General features: G+C 39.1%; 1 protein-coding gene across 2 annotated transcripts in view; it reads right to left on the bottom strand.

Moving 5' to 3' along the window:
• nme7 (NME/NM23 family member 7) overlaps positions 1 to 20,344 on the bottom strand; it is a 154,941-nt gene that overhangs the window by 71,135 nt on the left and 63,462 nt on the right. For both annotated transcript variants that reach the window (XM_073045481.1, XM_073045479.1), the window contains exons 4-6: positions 17,946 to 18,056; positions 14,798 to 14,999; positions 11,866 to 11,968 (exon numbers count right to left, since the gene is read on the bottom strand). In XM_073045481.1, the coding sequence (XP_072901582.1) occupies positions 11,866 to 11,968; positions 14,798 to 14,999; positions 17,946 to 18,056 (416 nt within the window). The remainder of the gene's footprint in view (positions 1 to 11,865; positions 11,969 to 14,797; positions 15,000 to 17,945; positions 18,057 to 20,344) is intronic.

The raw sequence follows: 20,344 nt of genomic DNA, 5'->3' as shown, positions 1-20,344 counted from the left end.
ATTAATGCTACTTTGTTAGGACAGCACTCCATGTAAATTTACTCAATGGTGGGAAGGGCTTCGCCTATGATGAACTGAATATATCCACAATTTTTTTTAGCCTTTTCTGTTCCTGGGCAATGATGCCCCCACACCAGGCCATGATGCAACCAGTTACAAACAAGAGAAAATCTGCAGATGCTGGAAATCCGAGCAACACGCACAAAATGCTGGTGTAACTCAGCAGGCCAGGCAGCATCTTTGGAAAAAAGTAGAATCAATGTTTGGGGCCAAAACACTTTAGCAGGACTGGAGAAATAAAAGTGAGCAGTAGATTTGAAAGGTGGTGGGGGGGGGAAGAGAAACACCTGGTGATAGGTGAAATCTGGAGGAGGGAGGGGTCAAGCAAAGAGCTAGGAAGTTGATTGGTTAAAGAGACAGAAGGCCATGGAAGAAAGAAGAAAATGATGGGGGGGGGGGGGGGAAAGCACCAGTGGAGGCGATTGGCAGGCAAGGAGATAACATGAGAGAGGGACAAGGGGATCGGAAATGGTGAAGGGGGCAGGGTTGGAGGCATTAATGAAGGTTTGAGAAACCAATGTTCATGCTATCAGGTGGGAGGCTACCCAAGTGGAATACAAGGTGTCGTTCTCCCAACCTAAGTGTGGCCTTATCCTGACAGTGGAGGAGGCCATGGATGGACATATCGCAATGGGAATGGGAAGTGGAATTAAAATGGGTGGCGACCGGGAGATCCTGCTTGTTCTGGTAGCGAGGGAGGAGATATAGGGGGAGGTGAAGCACTTGTTCTGCCTCCAAGGACAAGTGCGAGGAGCATGATTAGTGGGGAGGGACGAATGGACAACGGATCCCTGCAAAAAGCAGAAAGTGGGGGGGGGGGGAATGTGTTTGGTGGTGGGATTCAGTTGGAGGTGGCAGAAATTTCAGAGAATTATGTACTGGATGCGGAGACTGGTGGGGTGGTAGGTGAGGACAAGAGGAACCCTATCCCTGGTAGCATGGCGGGAGTATGGGGTAAGAGCAGGCGTGTGTGAAAAAGAAGAGATGCAGTTGAGAGCAGCGTTGATGCTGGATGAAGGGAAGCCCCTTTCTTTGATAAAGGAGGACATCTCCTTCATTCTAGAATGAAAAGCCTCATCCTGAGAGCAGATGTGGTGGAGACAGAGGAATTGAGAGAAGGGGATGGCATTTTTTTACAAATAGCAGGGTGGGACAAGGTATAGTCCAGGTAGCTGTGAGAGTATGTTGGTTTATAATAGACATCAGTGAGTAAGCTGCCTCTGGAGATAGAGACAGTGTGATCGAGAAAGGGAAGTGTCAGAAATGCACCAGGTGAATTTGAGGGCTAGGTAGAAGTTGGGAGGCAAAGTGGATGAAATCAATGAGTTCAGCATGGGTGTAGGAAGCAGCACCAATGCAGTCATCAATGGAGTGTGGGAAAAGTGTGGGACAGTCACCAGTGTAGGCTTGGAACGTAGACTGTTCCATGTAGGCGACAAACAGCCAGGCATAGCTGAGACCCATGTGATTGCCCATGGCTACCCTTTATGTTTGAAGGAAATGGGAGGACCAAAGGAGAAATTATTTAAAGTGAGGACAAGTTCCACGAGGCGGAGGGATACTGGTTAGGTCTGGTGTCCAGAAAGAAACAGGGAGCTTTGAGGCCTTCCTGGTGGGGGATGGAGGTGTATAGGGACTGGACATCCATAATAAAAATATGACGGGAGCCAGGGAACCTGAAATCCTTGAAAAGATCAAGAGCATGTGAAGTGTCACAGATGTAGGTGGGAAGGGACTGAACCAGGAAGGATAAAACAGAGTCAAGGTGTGTAGATATGAGTTCAGTGGGGCAGGAAGAAGCTGAAACAATTGGTCTACCTGGACGAGCAGAAACATTACTCAGTTTGGGTAGCCTCCAACCTGATGACATGAACATTGATTTCTCAAACTTCCAGTAATGCCTCCACACCCCTCTTCACCATTTCCCATCCCTTTGTGCCTCACTCATGTTATCTCCTTGCCCACCCATCGCCTCCCCCACCCTCTTTCTTCTTTCTTCCATGGCCTTCTGTATCTTTCACCAATCAACCTCCTAGCGCTTTGCTTCATTCCTCCCCCTCCAAGTTTCACCTATCGTCTGGCGTTTCTGTCTCCCCTTCCCCCACTTTTCAAATCTATTCCTCAGCTTTTTTTTTGTCTAGTCCTGCCAAAGGGTTTCGGCCCAAAGTGTCGACTGTACTTTTTTCCTCAGATGCTGCCTGGCCTGCTGAGTTCCTCCAGCATTATGTGCAACCAGTTAGGATACTATCCACTGCGCACCTATAGCAGTTGGTCAAAGTTTTTAGTGACATGCAGAATCAATGTGAACTTCTAATAAATTAGAGGCACTGTCTTGGTCCCAGGAGAGATCCTCTGATATATTGACACCAAAGAATTTAAAGCTATTGACCCTCTCCACCGCTCAACAAAACTTTCTTATCTGCCGATTTGTCAACATATTTGATTCAGCCAACAACAGTGGTGTTGCCAGCAAACATAAATACTGCACTGGAGTTGTATTTAACCACACAATCAGAAGTATAAAGTGAGTAGAGCAAAGGGCCTGTGGTGCACCTGTGCGGATGCTGAGTGTGGAGGAGATGTCGTTGCCAATCTGTACTGTCTGGGTCTGCCACTAGGGAAATCGAGGATCATTGTGCACGAGGAGGTACTAAGGTCCAGATTTTGCAGCTTAGCGATAAACTTCAATAGGAAGACGGATGTGAAAGTGTTGAATGTTGAGCTGTAATTAATGAAGAATATTCTGACATATGCATCTTCATTGTCCAGGTATTTCAGAAGCTGAATGAAGAGCCAATGAAATGGCATCTGCTGATGACTTGTCGTGATAGTAGATAAATTGAATTGGTTCCAGGATATTCCTTGCTTTTCAAGGGGGACAGAATTAGGAATAAGGGAATGGATTTTGTGGCTGGAACAAAATAAAATTGCTTTTGTCTTTTTAATGGCTGGAGAAAACTTTTGCTCTTGTAGCATTTAAAGATTCCTCACTTTCAATTATATTCATTGGCTCAGAAAGTTAATTTGGAGTTTTTAGGAAGTTCAGATGAAGTTTTACATGATATATAAAGATAGGCTTATAGAAAATGCCATGTCTGATCTTTGGACATTTGATAAATGAGCTCAGCATATTTAAAGGCGAGTGTTTTAAAAAGGTATCAATGAATACCCTACAAAATCTTTCCAAAATTATGCAACAAATTGGTAATGCAGTAAAATGTACCCAATGCAGCATCACAGCAAAGCAAAGCAGATTGAAGCCAGCACTAACCCACAGAATGAGAAAAAACAAACACCCGGTCAGCTCATTCAACCTGCAGCATTTACTGCTGGCAACTGCACATATAGAAGAATAGCCACTGGATCCAAAAATAGCCAAGCTCCAAGCTCCCATGGTTTTGACAGTATTCAGTTCTTGTGAACTGCTTGGAACAAGAAAAGTTTGCAAGTTGGAAATGCTGTCACAAGCTGAGCTCCATTTGGCAGAAGATGCCTGAAAGACCGCAATAGCCAGCAAATCCACTCCACCTGTTTCTGAGATACCCATTTGCATGTATGGGCTGTAATAAACCTGGTATTTGAAAGCTGGGGAGAACCTGTACAAATAGATACTCATGACAACATTTTTCAAAGACTTTGTTCAATTTTATGAGATGGTTTGACAGGTGGAAGTTTGAGAGTGAGCTAGGATTACATAGATGACAAGCTCAGAGATCTATTTTGTTGAGAACCTCTCCCAATGGTCAGCAATCCCGAAAAAGCCATATCTGTTTACATCAAATGCTTAGCCCTCAGGTTACAGTTTCACCACTATTACATTACTAATGAGAAGAAAGTTTCAAGGCTTATTTATAGCTTTGACCTACAGGACATTTCTGCTCATTAAGTTGAGACACTCAAAAAGTTATTACAGAGAAGCTGAAACTATGCTTACATATTGCTTGAAAGTTATCCTACAGCAATCAGTAAATTGGGTACAATTTCCTAATGTTCAGATTTTGTGGTTTCAGAGGAAGTAAGAAACAAATTTAGTTCTGGAAACATCTCTTCTACGGGGATATCAAAGTCGACCTCTTCTGAATTCCTAAGGAAGCCAGGCAGCGCTTTTATTGTGAAAGAAGATATCAGGATATCTTTGAATTAATGCATAATGGTGGTCTTTGCATGCAGATCAATTATATATAGAACTCTGTTCTTCATTAGCTCAATAATTACCGTAGTTGACAGAATTATTTTATTTGATGAGAGTGGCTTATACACACATAAATGCAGCTCCAGTGCTGAGGATAAAAAAAAAATCTCGAAGGGGCTAGAAAACAGAATCAAAGAGAGAATTATGCCTCAATTTCATCAAGTTCCAGTTACTTTGCACCTGGAGCATTGTATTGATCTGGTTGTGCGCCACAGCAAGGATACTGGACAATGTTCAGTGCAGGTCAGACATCAAGACTAAAGAAAGCAGAGCATAAAGCAGGTAGTGTTTACAAGACTTGCAAAGTGATTCAGGTGATACAAGGAGCTGACATATTTGATATGCTGTGATAAGGGGATACGGCATTAAATTAGGACAAAGGCATTCAAGGTGGTATCAGAAAGTATTTCTTCAAAATTCCTTTTCCAAAAATGACATTAACTTAAAATTTTCAAACGGAGATAAGTAGTTACTTAATAGTTAAAGACATTAGTGGATATGGAACTAAGGCAGAAAGCAAAACCAGCTGGAAATCAAATAAGTTATGACCCTTCATTACTGTTAATCAGATCTTCCTATGGACAAATTGGCTGCCAAGTCCATCCATACTATAACCAAAAATTGGTACATGTAGAAATCAAAACTTCTCTCTACAATATTACAAAATAGCTCACCTATAAACTACAATATACACACTCACCCATATTTATCACTAAATGGCACAAATGAAAAAGAATGTTTGTTTTCATTTTCAAACATGGAAAGCTAATTCTAAAGTAATCTGAAATGCAATGACTTAATGTTATTATTTATTTTGTGATATTTGATGGTGGTGGTTGAGTGGTGTCACAACAACCTTGCACTCAACATAAGTTACACCAAGGAATTGATTGTGAACTCCAGGAAGGAGAAACACATGCCAATCTTCATAGAGGGATCAGCAATGGAAAGGGTGAGAAGTTTCAAGTTCCTGGGTGACAACATCTCTAAACATCTATCTTGGGCTCAATGTAGAAGTATGTACGACAGTGGCTATATTTCATTAGGAGTTTGAAGAAACTTGGTACATCACCAAAGACTCTTGCAATTTTTTTTTTTTTTACAGATGCATGATGGAGAACATACTTACTGTTTTCATCTCCATCTGGTACAAAAGGGATAGGAAAAAGCTGCAGAAAGTTGTAAACTCAGCCAGCACCCTCATGAAACTATGGAAAACTCTGAACATCCTCTACATAGCACCATCCAGAGACAGAGAAGCAGTTTCAGCGACAGGTTACTATCGATGCAATGCTCCTCAGACAGGATGAAGAGGTCAATACTCCCCAATGCCATTAGGCTTTACAATTCTACCGCCAGGACTTAAGAACTTTTTAAAAGCTATTATTAATGCTTTTTGAGATAGTGATTTAGATGCATATCATATTTTTTTACTGAGTTAAGTATTGTATGTAATTAGTTTTGCTACAACAAGTGTATGGGACATTGGAAAAAAGTTGAATTTCCCCATGGGGATGAATAAAGTATCTATCTATCTATCTATCTATCATGAGCACTAGCCTCCCCAGCATCGATGGCATCTTCAAAAGGCGATGCTTCAAAACAAAAACCGGCATCCATTATTAAGAACCCCCTTCACCCAGGAAATGCCTTCTCATTGCTACTTTTAGGGAGATGATGCAGTAGCCTGAAGACACACACAATGTTTCAGGAACAGCTTCTTCTGCCCTGCCATCAGATTTCTGAATGGATAATGAATTCATAAACATGATCTCACTATTTTTATTTTGCTCACTTTTTGCATTACATACTTAATTTTAAAAATCTATTTCTTGTTGTAATTTATAGTTTCTTATTATGTATTGTAATGTACGGCTGCCAAAAAGCAACAAATTTCACAACATATGCTAATGATATTAAACCTGATTCTGATTCTGAAATTACATGGTAACTTGGTAGGTAATTCAAATTCAGGTCATCTTAGGAAAGAAACAGAGCAAGATGATTTACTAGCAGCCTTTAAAAAAAATCAATTTACTTTCTTTACACATGAAGTGCAAGTAATTTTCAGTTCTGTATGCATGGTTAAGTAATTTTCCTAGATTAGTGCTCAGAATTATACTTTACATAATACACTGGACAGATGTCCCTTCACATTAGAGTCATTGTGTAATACAGCATGAAAACAGGCCCAATTGTACCCAATGTGATTACTTCGACTGCCAGCTCATTCCAGGCTTTGATACCCTCTATATAAAGCAATTACCTCTCAGGTCTCTTAAATCTCTCCCATTCTTATCTAGTATCTATACCCACTAGTTTTAGACTTCCCCCCACTTTGGGGAAAAGATTATAATCATCCACCTTACCAATGACTATCATGACATATAAACTTCTACAGGTCACTCTTCATGCTCCAAGAAAAAAAGATCTAGAGTGACTTATCTCTCTTTATAACTCAGGTCCTCTAGTCCAAACAGCATCCTTGTAAATAGGCAAACACGAGGAAATCTGCAGATGCTGGAAATACAAACAACACACACAAAATGGTGGTGGAACACAGCGGCCAGGCAGCATCTATAGGAAGAGGTACAGTTGACGTTTCGGGCTGAGACCCTTCGTCAGGACTAACTGAAAGTCAAATTGAAAAGTATCAGCTTTTGATTTAGTTCTTCCCACACTTTTTAATCCTTTGCTCTTCCACATTTGCCATAATTTAGGATATTTCAAAAACATTACTGCCAAATGGGTTCCTAACAAAATCTGTGAAAGCTTAAAAAATCTGTGAATTCAAAGATAATGCCTATGCTCTCAAATTACAGCACAGGAATTATCTTTGAATTCACAGATTTTTTAAGCTAATTCAGTACATTCTCAATCAGCAATGAAGAATCTTCCTCACAATGACCAATGCCATTAATATCCAAACCCACTCTTCTTTTCCTAATGAGTATCATTACATTCAGCAACATTTTCTGATTAGGTCTCTGCAAAAATAATTCCTCCACAGCATAAAACCATAAAACCCTAGGGCATAGGAACAGAAGTAGGTTGTTTGACCCATTGAGTCTGCTCAGCCATTTCATCATGGCGGATCTATTTTTCCTCTCAGCCCCAATCTAGTGACTTCTCCCCATATCCCTTCATGGCCTGACCAATCAAAAATCTATCAACCTCTGCTGTAAATGTACATACAGACTTGGCCTCCACAGCCGATTGTGGCAACAAATTCTACAGATTCACCACTCTCTGGCGAAAGAAATTGTTCCTCATCTCCATTCTAAAAGAACACCCCTCTATTCTAAGGCTGTGTCCTCTGGCCTTAGACTCTCCCACTATAGGAAAGATCCTCTCCGCATCCACTCTATCAAGACCTTTCACCATTCAATGGATTTCAATAAGGTTACCCAATATTCTTCTGAATTCCAGTGAATACAGGCCCAGAGGTGCCTGAGACACTGTTCATACGACAAGCTATTCAATCCTGGAATCATTTTTGTGAACCTCCTTTGAAACCTCTTCAGTTTCAGCACAACCTTTCTAAGATAAGGGGCCTAAAACTGCTCACAATACTCCAAGTAAGGCCTCATCAGTGCATTATAAAGTTTCAACATTACATCCTTACTTTTATATTCTAGTTCTCGTTAAATGAATGCCAACATCGCATATGCCTTCCTCACCACAGACTCAACCTGCAAATTAACCTTTAGGGAATCCTGCGTAAGCATTCCCAAATACCTTTGTTCCTCAGTTTTTTGTATTTTCTCTTCATTTAAAAAATAGTCAACCCTTTAATTTCTTGTAACAAAATGCATAACCATACAATTCTTGACACTGTATTCCATCTGCCACTTTGCCAATTCTCCTAGCCTCTCTACTTCCTCAAACCTAGTTGCCTTCCATCTATCTTTGTATCATCTACAAACTTTGCAAGAAAGCCATCAATTCCATAATGGTGAATTCAATTTTGATCTACTTAGCATTATTCCACTAACAGCCTACTAAATTAATTCTTTGTAATTAGCAATTTATAAAAGTATGGATTAAAATGCAATAGATGTCTATGTCACTAAAATCTTCTCTAATGAATTCTGAATAGCCAAGACACTCCAGGATGAAATTTCTCCTCATCTCCATCTTAAATAGGCAATCCCTTGTAATTAATCTATCCCCGACTCAATCTCTCTTCCATGACAATCTTTTCATTCTAAGAATCAATCTAGCAAACATTTACTGTGCTATGGCCAATGTGGGTAAATACTTCCTTCAATGTATAAGTTAAAACTCTGTACTTTACTGTACTATTTCAGATGTCTTGCCCACTACCTGCAAAGGGTTAATCAAAACTACACTTTTACTCTCCTTTTTTTCTGTGTGCCATACACTGCCAGAGCCTCGGTGACCACTTTTTTTTCAACTGGTTGCCTTGGAGGAAAGATTCTGTGAGTGGTCCCCCACGTCCTTCTCACAGCACAGTTGTTTTATTTATGCGGCCGAGTTGCGAGCTCGATGCTCAACCTGGCACGGATGGAAAGCGTGCCTGGGAGCGGCCCGTCTGGGTTCGAACTCAGGAATCTTCACTCCAGAGTCTGACGCTGATGTCACTGCGCCACCAGCCGGCCTTTTTACTCTCCACTCCATACAATATAGACAATATTCTATTAACTCTCCCAATTAAATGCTGTATCTGCATGTGAACCTTTATGTTTCATGCATTAGGATCCTCAGATACCACTTTATCAGGATCAGAACCAGAATCAGGTTTATTATCACCAGCATGTGTCGTGAAATTTGTTAACTTAGCAGCAGCAGTTCAATGCAATACATAATACAGAAGAAAACTAATAATAAAATAATAATAATAAATAAATTACACTATACATATACTCAATAGATTAAAAATTGAACAAGAAACAGAAATGCTATATATTACAAAAGTGAGGCAGTGTTCACGAGTTCAATGTCCCTTTAGGAATCAGAATCGGATGGCAGAGAAGCCATTTCTGAATTGCTGAGTGCGTGCTTTTTTTTCTGTATGTTTTCACGTAGTTCAGTGTGGTTTTTGTACTATTTCATGTAGCATCATGGTCCTGAAAAACGTTGTCTCATTTTTGCTGTGTACTGTACTAGCAGTTGTGGTCGGAATGACAATAAAAAGTGACTTGACTTGACTTGCACCTGCTACCTGATGGTAATAGTGAGAAAAGGACTTGTCCTGCGTGCTAGTGGTCCTTAATAATGGATGCTACCATTCTGAGACACCGCTCTTTGAAGATGTCCCGGGTACTTTGTAGGCTAGTACCCAAGATGTAGCTAACTAAATTTACAACCCTCCGCAGCTTCTTTCGGTCCTGTGCAGTAGTCCCCCCTTACCAGACAGTGATGCAGCCTGTCAGAATGATCTCCATCATACAACTATAGAAGTTTTTGAGTGTATTTGTTGACATACCAAATCTCTTCAAACTCCTAATAAAGTATAGTTGCTGTCTTGCCTTCTTTATAACTGTATTACTATGTTGGGACCAGGTTCGGTCCTCAGAGATGTTGACACACAGGAACTTGAAACTGCTCACTTTCTCCACTTCTGATCGCTCTATGAGGATTGGCATGTGTTCCTTTGTCTTACCCTTCCTAAAGTCCACAATCAGCATTTTTGTCCTACTGACGTTGAATGCCAGGTTGTTGCAACGATACCACTTCACTAGTTGGCATATCTCGCTCCTGTATGCCCTCTTGTCACCATCTGAAATTCTATCAACAATGGTTGTATCATCAGCAAATTAATAGATGGTATTTGAGCTATGCCTGGTCACACAATCATAGGTATAGAGAGAGCAGAGCAGTGGGCTAAGCACACACCCCTGAGGTGCACCAGTATTGATCGTCAGCGAGGAGGGGATATTATTACCAATCTGCACAGATTGTGGTCTTCCGGTTAGGAAGTTGAGGATCCAATTGCAGAGGGAGGTACAGAGGTCCAGGTTCTGCAACTTCTCAATCAGGATTGTGGGAATGATGGTATTAAATGCTGAGCTATAGTCAATGAACAGCATCCTGACATGGGTGTTTGTGTTGTGTTATCATAACATCATAGTCTCATTATAGCACTAATAATTTCATTCTTCCTTTCAAAGCGGACATCTTCAAGCCTGGCAAATATTGGAGACTTGTGTATATCATTTTACCAGTAATTTCTTATCCTTACTATTCCTCCTATTATTCTTGCCCAAAGTGATCTTACATCCTGAGCTATCATTTCTTAATACTACAAACTTCCAAGATCAGGAACAACAGAAATCAGACAAACATTTTATTTTTTTATTGAAATAGCTGCCTTATCAAGATTAAAGTTCCTCTCAAGCCTATTCTGGAATTTTAATGAGAAAATGATTTGCTTAATATTTTAATCTTTAATAAATCTATAGCATGCCCATCAATTCTTATATCTATTATGCCCCAATATGTTCATTATTTATACATATTTTATTGCCTAAAACATCATAGACTGCTTAGTATTCACCTCTGAGGAGTAGAAAATTAGTTGTGAACACATACATAAACAGTTGCTCAAGAAGTACTCCTATTCCAGTATTCAAAATGGTGGGATTATTTCACAAAATGGATAGGCAGGAATAGGTTTATATCCACTGGAGTTCAGAAAAGTGAGATAGTGGACACATCAAACACGAGGAAATCTGTAGATGCTGGAAATTCAAACAACACACACAAAATGCTGGTGGAACACAGCAGGCCAGGCAGCATCTATAAGGAGAAGCACTGTCGACGTTTCGGGCCGAGACCCCTCGTCAAGACTCAATGAAGGGTTTTGGCCCAAAACGTCGACAGTGCTTCTCCTTATAGATGCTGCCTGGCCTGCTGTGTTCCACCAGCATTTTGTGTGTGTTGACAGTGGACACATATTACTTTTCTTCCTTTTCTTTTCCTCCAGAGATCATGCAAACCTTCAGATCTCTCCTGCTCAAAGGCAACGGAAAAAGACTATGAGCATTTTCTAGGCAAAGATAGAGAGATTCTTAATAAGCAAGATAGTGATGGTTACCACAGGTAAACAGCAATACAGAGCTCAGATTACAAAATCGATTAATTGTGAATTTATTAATGGCAGAGCAGGCCTGAGGGGTCAAATAGCTAACTTCTGTTCCTAATCTGCATGTCCTAATAAGTACATTACCAAAAAAATGGGCAAATTCCCTTCTAATTTCCCCAAATGTTCTTAAAATACACAAATAAAATGAAGTAACTTGCGCTGCATGCAATCCTTCAGGTGGACAATGAAAAAATCAATTTCAACATAGCTTTGATAACGAAATTACTTTTTTAAAAAAAAGGAAGAACAGAACTTTTAACTTATAAGTAGTGCATTGTATACGGTACATGTAATTCATTTCTGTTGTATGCAAAATTATTTAATAACTTACGACATATTATTTAATAACTATGATGTTTAACTGGTAGTAATATGGGTAATAGAAAAAGTTTGGAAATAAGTCTATAAAAAAAGGAAACTATAATATTATGCACCTCAATTTTAAGAGATACTTGTAGCTTTACTTTTCTTTTCAATGAAATACTTTTTGAAATCTAAACCTTACCTTCAGCAATAGCATGTGGCTTGATAATACATAAAGTGCAATCAATACATTTTGCTGTATTTAATGGTCCTCTGCCAACTGATGGGAAGAAAATGTCTAATTCCTATAAAAATAAAAATAAATAACTAAACACATCAATAAATTGATACATTGTTTTTACTTAAAGAGAAAACTTCTGTCCCATAGCCCAAGAAAAGCAACTGCCAGCATCGACCTCATTCTGGAATCTAACAATTCAATGAGATCACCATTATTTGTCAAATTATGCCGTAGATTGCATGCTTATTTTTGTAAAGCTCTAATAAGAATGTCCTCTACCATAAATAAACAAATGGCATTTGTATGCAAAGTTATGAGGGGTTTAGATAGGGTAAATGCAAGCAGGCTTTTCCCACTGAGGTTTGGTGGGACAACAACTAAAGATCATGGGTTAAGGGCAAAAGGTGGAAAGTTTTAAAGGGAACATGAGGGGAAACTTCTTCAATCAGAGGTTCATGAGAATGTGGAATGAGCTGCCAGCACAAGTGGTGCACGTGAGCTCAATTTCAACATTTAAGAGAAGTTTGAATAGGTACGTGTATAATAGATATGGAAGAATATGGTCCCAGTACAGGTCGATGGGAGTAGCCAGGGACTAGATGGGCTGAAGGGCCTGCTTCTGTGCTGTACTTTCCTTTCTTTCTCAAATAGGTAACCTTTCAAGCAACAGGAACAAAAACAATTGAGGATTAATCTTCTGATGTCCTAAAATTTGAAATAACTTCTTATTCAGTACATTATGACTGCATTTACTCAAATATACAAAACAATTACCCAAATTAAATATTTAGATGTCTCAGCTATTTGTTTATCTACTTTATTGATATCCTTGCAAATTATATCAATTGATGCTGTACAACAAATATGTATTATGAAAAGTAGTTATCCACTTGGGCATCAAGCTCTATCCACTATTATTAAATGGCAGATATGATTGTAGCCTCAACTCTGTTCTTCTACCTACCTCCTTTCACTACTTGCTCATCAAAAATCTTTCTTGATAGGTTTTACTTCTATTGTGCTTTAAAGGAAGAATTCCTAATCTTGAAAAAAGAAATTCACATCATCTCAGTTTTAATTGTGTGACCCCTAACTGAAGGCTTTCTTACAATTAGAAACCATCTCCATTCATCTTGACAAGACCACTTGGGATCCACTTTGTTTCAGCCAATGTAAATTTCACTCTATTAAATTCCAGTCTCTCTTGTCTAATCTTTCCTTATAAGACAACCCACTCATTTCAAATATTGGTCTAATAAGCTTTCGCTGAACCCCTTTCAATGCAGCCCTCCCTAAACAAGGAGCTCAGTATTGTACACAGTATTACTTTGTGATCTCACCAATTGTCTCTGTAACTGAAGCACAGACAGCTACGTTTGTATTCAATTCCACTAGAAATAAACAACAATATTCTGTCAACTTTCTTAATCATTTGATACACTTGCATTCTAGTGTGCTCAAAAGTTTTACAAATCACAAAAAAAAGTAGTAGGATGGAAAACAATGACCAGGGAATCTTGTGAAGTGTAGATAAATTTTGTCCTAATTACATAGAGTACCATCAAGATTGCATCTAGAATACTGTGTGCAGTTCTCATCTCCCCAAGGAAAAACAATGCACATGAAGGAGGAGATACATCATAGCAGTGATTTCAGAATTTTTTTTATCCACAAGACCTGCAGATGTTCAGTTGCCAAGTACAGAATATTTAAAAACACATCATTTTTAAGTATTAAAGAAATCATGGGATAAAATGGAACAGCACAGGAACAGATCCCTCAACACCCCAAAGTGTTAATGCAAAATAAGGAAATGAAAGATCAGCCATGATCTTATTGAATGACAGAGGACAGCACAAAGAGCCGAATAGCCTACTCCTGCTTCTTTTTCCTTTGTTCTTGTGGATCAGATTTTCACATACAAAATAAAAATCTGCATTAATCAACACATGAAGAGAGTGAGGTCAAGGATTCCTTATAAATTAGTGGGACTTTCTAATTAAACTTATTTATAATACAAGAAAAAACAGAAGTTTTGAAAATAAAGGTTTTTAATATTTCAGGAGAATAAACTACTTAATAAGAAATATTAATTGAGAAATATGAAAATATAAACTGTATTTTTAAAATTTATTGAGATACAGCACGGAATAGGCTCTTCCGGCCCTTTGACCATGCTGCCCAGCAATCCGCTGATTTAATCCTAGCCTAATCGCAAGAGACTTTACAATGAACAATTAACCTACCAATCGGTATGTCTTTGGACTGTGGGAGGAAACTGGAGCACCCAGAGAAAATCCAGTCATGGAGAGAACGTACAAACTCCTTACAGGCAACAACAGGAATTAAACCTGGATCTCCTGTACTGTAAAGTGTTGTGCTAACCACTACACCACCGTATTATATGATAAAGTTAAAACACAAATAGAATTATTAAATAACGGAACCAGCATTTGTTAACATGGTATTAATGGACTAATGCATGTCTGAGCATAAAGTACTATGCAGTAAGTAAGTATCCTTCGGAGAAAAAAAAGTTAAATTTCACCAGCACAAAGTGCACTGCAGGTGCTGTGGTCAAAGCAACACGTACAACAAGCTGGAGGAGCTCAGCAGGTCAGACAGCATCCGTGGAAATGAGCAGTCAATGTTTCAGGCCAAGACCCTTCTTCAGGACTAAGGAAGGGTCTCGGCCCGAAACACTGACTGTTCGTTTCCACGGATGCTGTCCGACCTGCTGAGTTCCTCCAGCTTGTTGTATGTATTGCTTAAAATTTCATCAGGTTACCTGCAAACACATTAACTACACCATTAAATAATTTAGCAAGGAAAAAAGATCCATGATAATACCATTTTCTTTCAACCTTTCCTTCCACCTCACACAAAAACTTACTCGAGCTGCAGTTGTGGCACATTCAGAGCCATAAGCATTATTCCGGATATCAACATCTCCATAAAGTGCTCGCACACTAGTTTCACTTTGTGCTTTGTTTGTACCTCCAGATTCAATTAACTTCTTCCAAGCAGATACTGCCTCATCTCCCAAAATTTCCAGTGCAACTGCAGGACCACAGCTTAAATACTGAAGGAGATCACTGAAATAGAACAAGGATATCTCATTATTCTGCAATCAGGCACAGATTTGGTTCTTTAAACCTTTAGCACAAACATACATAGAAGGGGACACTGTGCAGTTTTATTTCCCGAAAATTTTGGCTTGACTAAACTCATGTTAATGAATTAAACACGTACATTCAGTTTTATGTTACAACAAATTGTGGAAACAAATTAGGCTGAAATAAAACACAATGAATATAAAACAGCATGACAGTTTTGCTCAGTCACAGTCATGCATTCCAGTAACAAAATTCGCAGAATATTAGCTCTTACAATTAATTTATTTCTTTCCCAGCTGTTTTCCTTTTGTTTGAAATAGTGATAGACCAGAAAACATCTGGTGTCCAGAAAGATTATTGTGGTTATACCCAACTTTCAGATATTGTTATGATTGGCAAAATGAATCTTTCCATTCAATATCAAATAACGGGAATTTACACAGTACCTACGCAGAGTGATCAGAGTTCAAATGACATTTTGTTTGATCTAGCTATTAAGACAGCAGCAACACAAGATTAAGAAAGAAGATTTTAAAAGTGATTTGTATTAATGCTGGAATGTATATCCTAAAACATTGTATTAAGTTTAGTTCTACTTACTGATTTCTGTAAGGTTCTACAGCCTCATATCCTGCAGGGAACTACAGACACAACCCATTTAGTCTCTTGTATCTCAGGCCCTCTGGTCCTGGTAACAGTCTTGGGAATCTTTGCTGCACCCTTGACATACTTTCTATTGGTCAGTGTCTAGAACTGCACTGTGGTCTCACCATTGACTTGTGCATATGTAACATAACATCCCAACTGAGTGATTAAGGCAGATATGCCAGAGGCCTTCTTCACCACCCTGTCTACCTGTGTCATCAGTTTCAACAGTGTACCTATATTTCTGGGTCTGTCTGTTCTATAGCACTCCCACAGCCCTACCCTTCACTGTACAAACCCTATACTAATTAAACTTCTCAAAATACAACACCTCACACTCGTCTGAGTTGAATTCCATCTGCCATTTGTTGGCCCACTTCCCCAATTTATCTAGATCCTGTTGCAATCTTGGTTTATCTTCACTGTTCTCCATACCTCAGATTTTGGTGTTGTCTACAATCTTGAAATGTTTCTTGAAATGGAAGCCAATAACTTAGTGGTTGTGGCAGGGGTCAGTTTTGGGACCCTTGTTATATGTTGTTTATATAAATGACTTGGATAAAAATGCGCGAGGCATCAGTAAGTTTATGGATGACACAAAATTGAGAGGTGTTGTTGATAGTAAAGGTGGTTATCTTGGATTACAGGGGGATCTTAATCAGTTAGGGAAATGGCCTGAGGACTGGCAAATAGAGTTTAGCACAGATGAGTGTGAGGTGATACATTTTGGAAAATCAAAGCAAGATTTATACTATGAGCAGTAGGGCACTAGGGAGAGTAACAAAACAAAGGAACCAAAGAATACAAGTGCATAGCTCATTGAAAGCAGCGTCAATACTTTGCAGGTTGGTGAAAGGGGCACTTGTCCACACTGGCCTTCATTGGTTGGGGTGTTATGTTGCAACTGTACAAGCACACTGTGAAGACTGTGCACAGTTTTGGTCACTGTTATGGGAAACTAGAAAGGGTGCAATAAATATTTGTAAGGATGTTGCCAGGACTAGAGGATCTGAATTGGACACTGGCCAGAAGAGTTCTTTATTCCTTGAGACCTAAGAGAATGAGGCAACCTTACAGAAATGGTTAAAATTATGAGAGGCATAGATAACATAGATGGTAAGTCTTTTTTCCAGGCCAAAGAAGACTAAAACTAAAGGGCACAGGTCTAAGGTGAGGGGTAAAGATTTAAAAGGGACTTGAGTGGCAACTTTTTCCATGCAGAGGGTGAAGAGTATAAAGACTGAGTTGCCAGAGAAAGAGGTTGAGGCATATACAATTAGAAGCACTTAGATAGGTACGTGGAGGGTCAGGGCTTGGAAGGATGTGGGCCAAAGGAGGACATTGGGACTAGCTGGGTAATTAAGAAGAAGAATAGCCTTTAACTCGGCAGTAGAGTTACTGGGGCATCGTCATGACGGTGCTTCTGTAGCAAGCTATTCTTGTTTTTATGCGGCCGAGTTGCTAGCTCGACGCTCAACCCGTCTTGGATTTGAACTCGGGAACCTTCGCTCCAGAGTCCGGCGCTGATATTAATGCACCACCAAGCGGGGCAGCTGGGCAGTTAGCAATGACTCACTGGGCTGAAGGGCCTGTATCCGTGCTGTATTGCTCTATGGTTCTCTAATGGTAGACCAAATATCAAAACAGATTTGGTCTTTAAGAAAAAAAACAACACAGGTTAGTGTTATAATCTTTTTAAATGATAAAATTAAAATGCACCTGTTTACTTAACAAGTAAATAGCAACTGCTTTCAGGTCCTTTTTGATGTCACAGTGAACAGGGCTAAAGGGGCTATATAAATATAGTTTGCAGATGATAGAGCTGGAGATATAGCGAGGGATGTTTCAATTAAAATAAATCAGAAGCTGAATAAGATACTAAAGCTAATGTGTATAGTCATTTTTAAGAGGTATACATAGTCTAGTTAAATGAAGACATGGGACTAAGGGCAGCTGAAATCAAGCTTTCAAATTGGCTAGGAGACAGAAAACAGGCAATAGTAATGAGTAGTTGTTTGTAATACCTGAGGATGGTCTATAGTGGTTGACATGTGTTTACAGGCTGGACTGTTGTAGACAGTCAAGTTATCAGATGGCCTGTTTATATGCTATAGTGACTCCAGAAGTACAATAATGCCACAAAGTACAACTTTATTTTTAAACAAATAGGAACATGATGCTCTTAATGCAGTGGCACTATATTGCAAAAGACATTTTGAAAATTCAACAGATCAAAATAGTGCAAATCAAAATCCATTTGAATCAGAACTGATGACTTACGCAGTTAAGTTAATCATTTTTGCTCTGGTTATTACCAATCCTGAACTGTAGATCTGGTCAATCAATTTTCCTAGTTTAGCATCAGTAGTTGGCTTTATTACACCCAGGGTCCTGAAAAGAGACAAACAGGATTAAGAAGTTATTAAATACCTTGAACAAAACATTTTGAATTCTAGTCACGGTAAATAACAAGATATTCCAACTGAATAATTACTAAAGTTCCAACTGTTACACCACTGGTACTAGTGGTAACAGAAAATTGATAATCACAAACTTATGTCCTATGTTTCAATTTGATGGGTACAAAGTTCAGTAGAAGTCAAAATAAACAACTGTTACTTAAAAGGCAACAATATTCTTGGTGAACTGATAAATATAGAAATTAAAGTCTACTGGAAATGTACTGTTAGAAATTATAAACTATTCTTTCTTGCTACAAAGTTAACACCACATGTTTAATAGCTAGCAATAGTCTTCTTTATTCACGTTTTTTCTTGGATTACTATATATACTGTATAAAACCAGAAACCAATGGAACATTAGGGAAAAGGAGAAAAGGGAGGAGAAAATATGTTAAGAAAGGAAATTATGTCGAGAATAGATCAAGGAAAGTGGATAACCAGCACGAGTACCCTGAAGAGGATTAGGTCTGATGGATTGGAAGGGATAGGTGTTAGTTAGAATTATTCTTTCAGGCTACTCCCCATTCCCAAAATGATACTAGCAGATCACAAGCAATGAAATTACTAGACTCTGGATTAATATCAGGATAGCACCCTTAGCCTCATCCAAAAACAAGAATTTTTCTCCTAATGCTACCAAATGTAACGAGTCTCCTCCAAATTACAAAACATACAAATCCCGAATTGATGGCAAATTCCTGGATAAGACAAATTTGTGTAATGATTTCCTTCTTCGAAAGTTTCAATATGTGCAAAAGCACAGGAAAACTACTGGTGATGTACTAATACTTAGGAGGCTTCCGTTTAGTAGTTACTGTATTTATTGCCATACAACACTCATCACAAATTTATTACCTTTATCATAACAGAATTATCAGAACATATACTTTAGAGCAGAGGTGTCGAACTCAATTGCACATGGGGCCAAAACTCAAAGCACACTTTAGGTCGCGGGTCGAACAGGATAAACATTTATTGAACACACTAAAACTAAACATTTTTTGAACATAAATATGAATAAAAACAGACAGGAATATTATTCCAGAAAAAATAAACTAAAACTTTAAATAACTTAAATATTTTGCTCTCCATAAAAATATCTCCTGTCAGTATTATACAAGTTAGAAATATGAGCATGCTGCAAAAAAACCCTGAAAATATAAATAAAATTTGTGCTTTTCAGCAGAAGTTAAAACAACAACAAATCAAAACACTCAGTTTTCTTTGCTCTTATGCCGTTTTGTCAGAGCTGGATGCTTGGCATCTTTTCTTGGCAATAAGTTCGTTTAGGTTGGTGTAAGGTTCTGTGTTGTGGAGATTCTCAGGATGGACTGCAGGTGTTCATCAGTGAGACGACTCCTGTGTGATGTTTTGTTAATCTTCATCACTGAGAAAAGCTTCTCACACAGATATGTGCTACCAAACATGCACAAGGTTCGAGCCGCATGTAGACGGAGCTGAGGCATTGCTTCAGGAATGGAGCGAATAAACTGTACGGGCCCTGCAGTGTCGTACTTTGCCTTTAGTGTCCCATTACACTGCAGCTCTATCAGCTCCATCTGAATCTGTACAGGTGCAGTTTCCACGTCGACGGCAAATGGGTTGCGAAGCAGCTCGAAATTAATTTTTTGAGCTTCAAAGTCACCAAAGCGCCGTGCGAACTCAGTGCGAAGTGCGCTCAGTTTATCAGCAAAGTGCGCATTTGGGAACATCATTGCGCCGACCTGGTTCAACATTACTTGGCAACAGGGAAAATGAGGCAAGTTGCACTGGTGTATTTGTGTCTCCCATAAGAGCAGCTTCACTTGAAATGCCTTCACTGCATCATACATGTCAGTGATCATGCGGTCACGTCCCTGGAGCTGAAGGTTTAAGACGCTGAGATGTATTGTTATGTCAGCCACATTAGCTCCACAAATAAAACACACGGGTTTACCGGCAATGTCAGTAAACATATACTCATCGGTTTTGAAAGACTCTTTTTTTCAGAATCAACTTTTCTCTTCGCCATTGTTAGGGGTTAGCTTTGACTTCAGAATAGCGTTGTATACAGCAACAGACGCTTGACGCGGGAATATTCCCGGGTAGCCTATCGGCAGCTGTGGCGCCGCTGCATTATGGGATCTGTAGTTTGTGTGTTATCAGTGCTTCATATCGCCGGGCTATTAATAATTAAAATAATAGATCTATCTAAAATGATCTCGCGGGCCGGATATA

Source organism: Hemitrygon akajei, chromosome 5 (genome assembly GCF_048418815.1).
Source record: "Hemitrygon akajei chromosome 5, sHemAka1.3, whole genome shotgun sequence".
Classification (NCBI taxonomy): Eukaryota; Metazoa; Chordata; class Chondrichthyes; order Myliobatiformes; family Dasyatidae; genus Hemitrygon; species Hemitrygon akajei.
The sequence above is the reverse complement of the archived record's forward strand: the minus strand, read 5'-3'. Positions and strand labels throughout refer to the sequence as shown.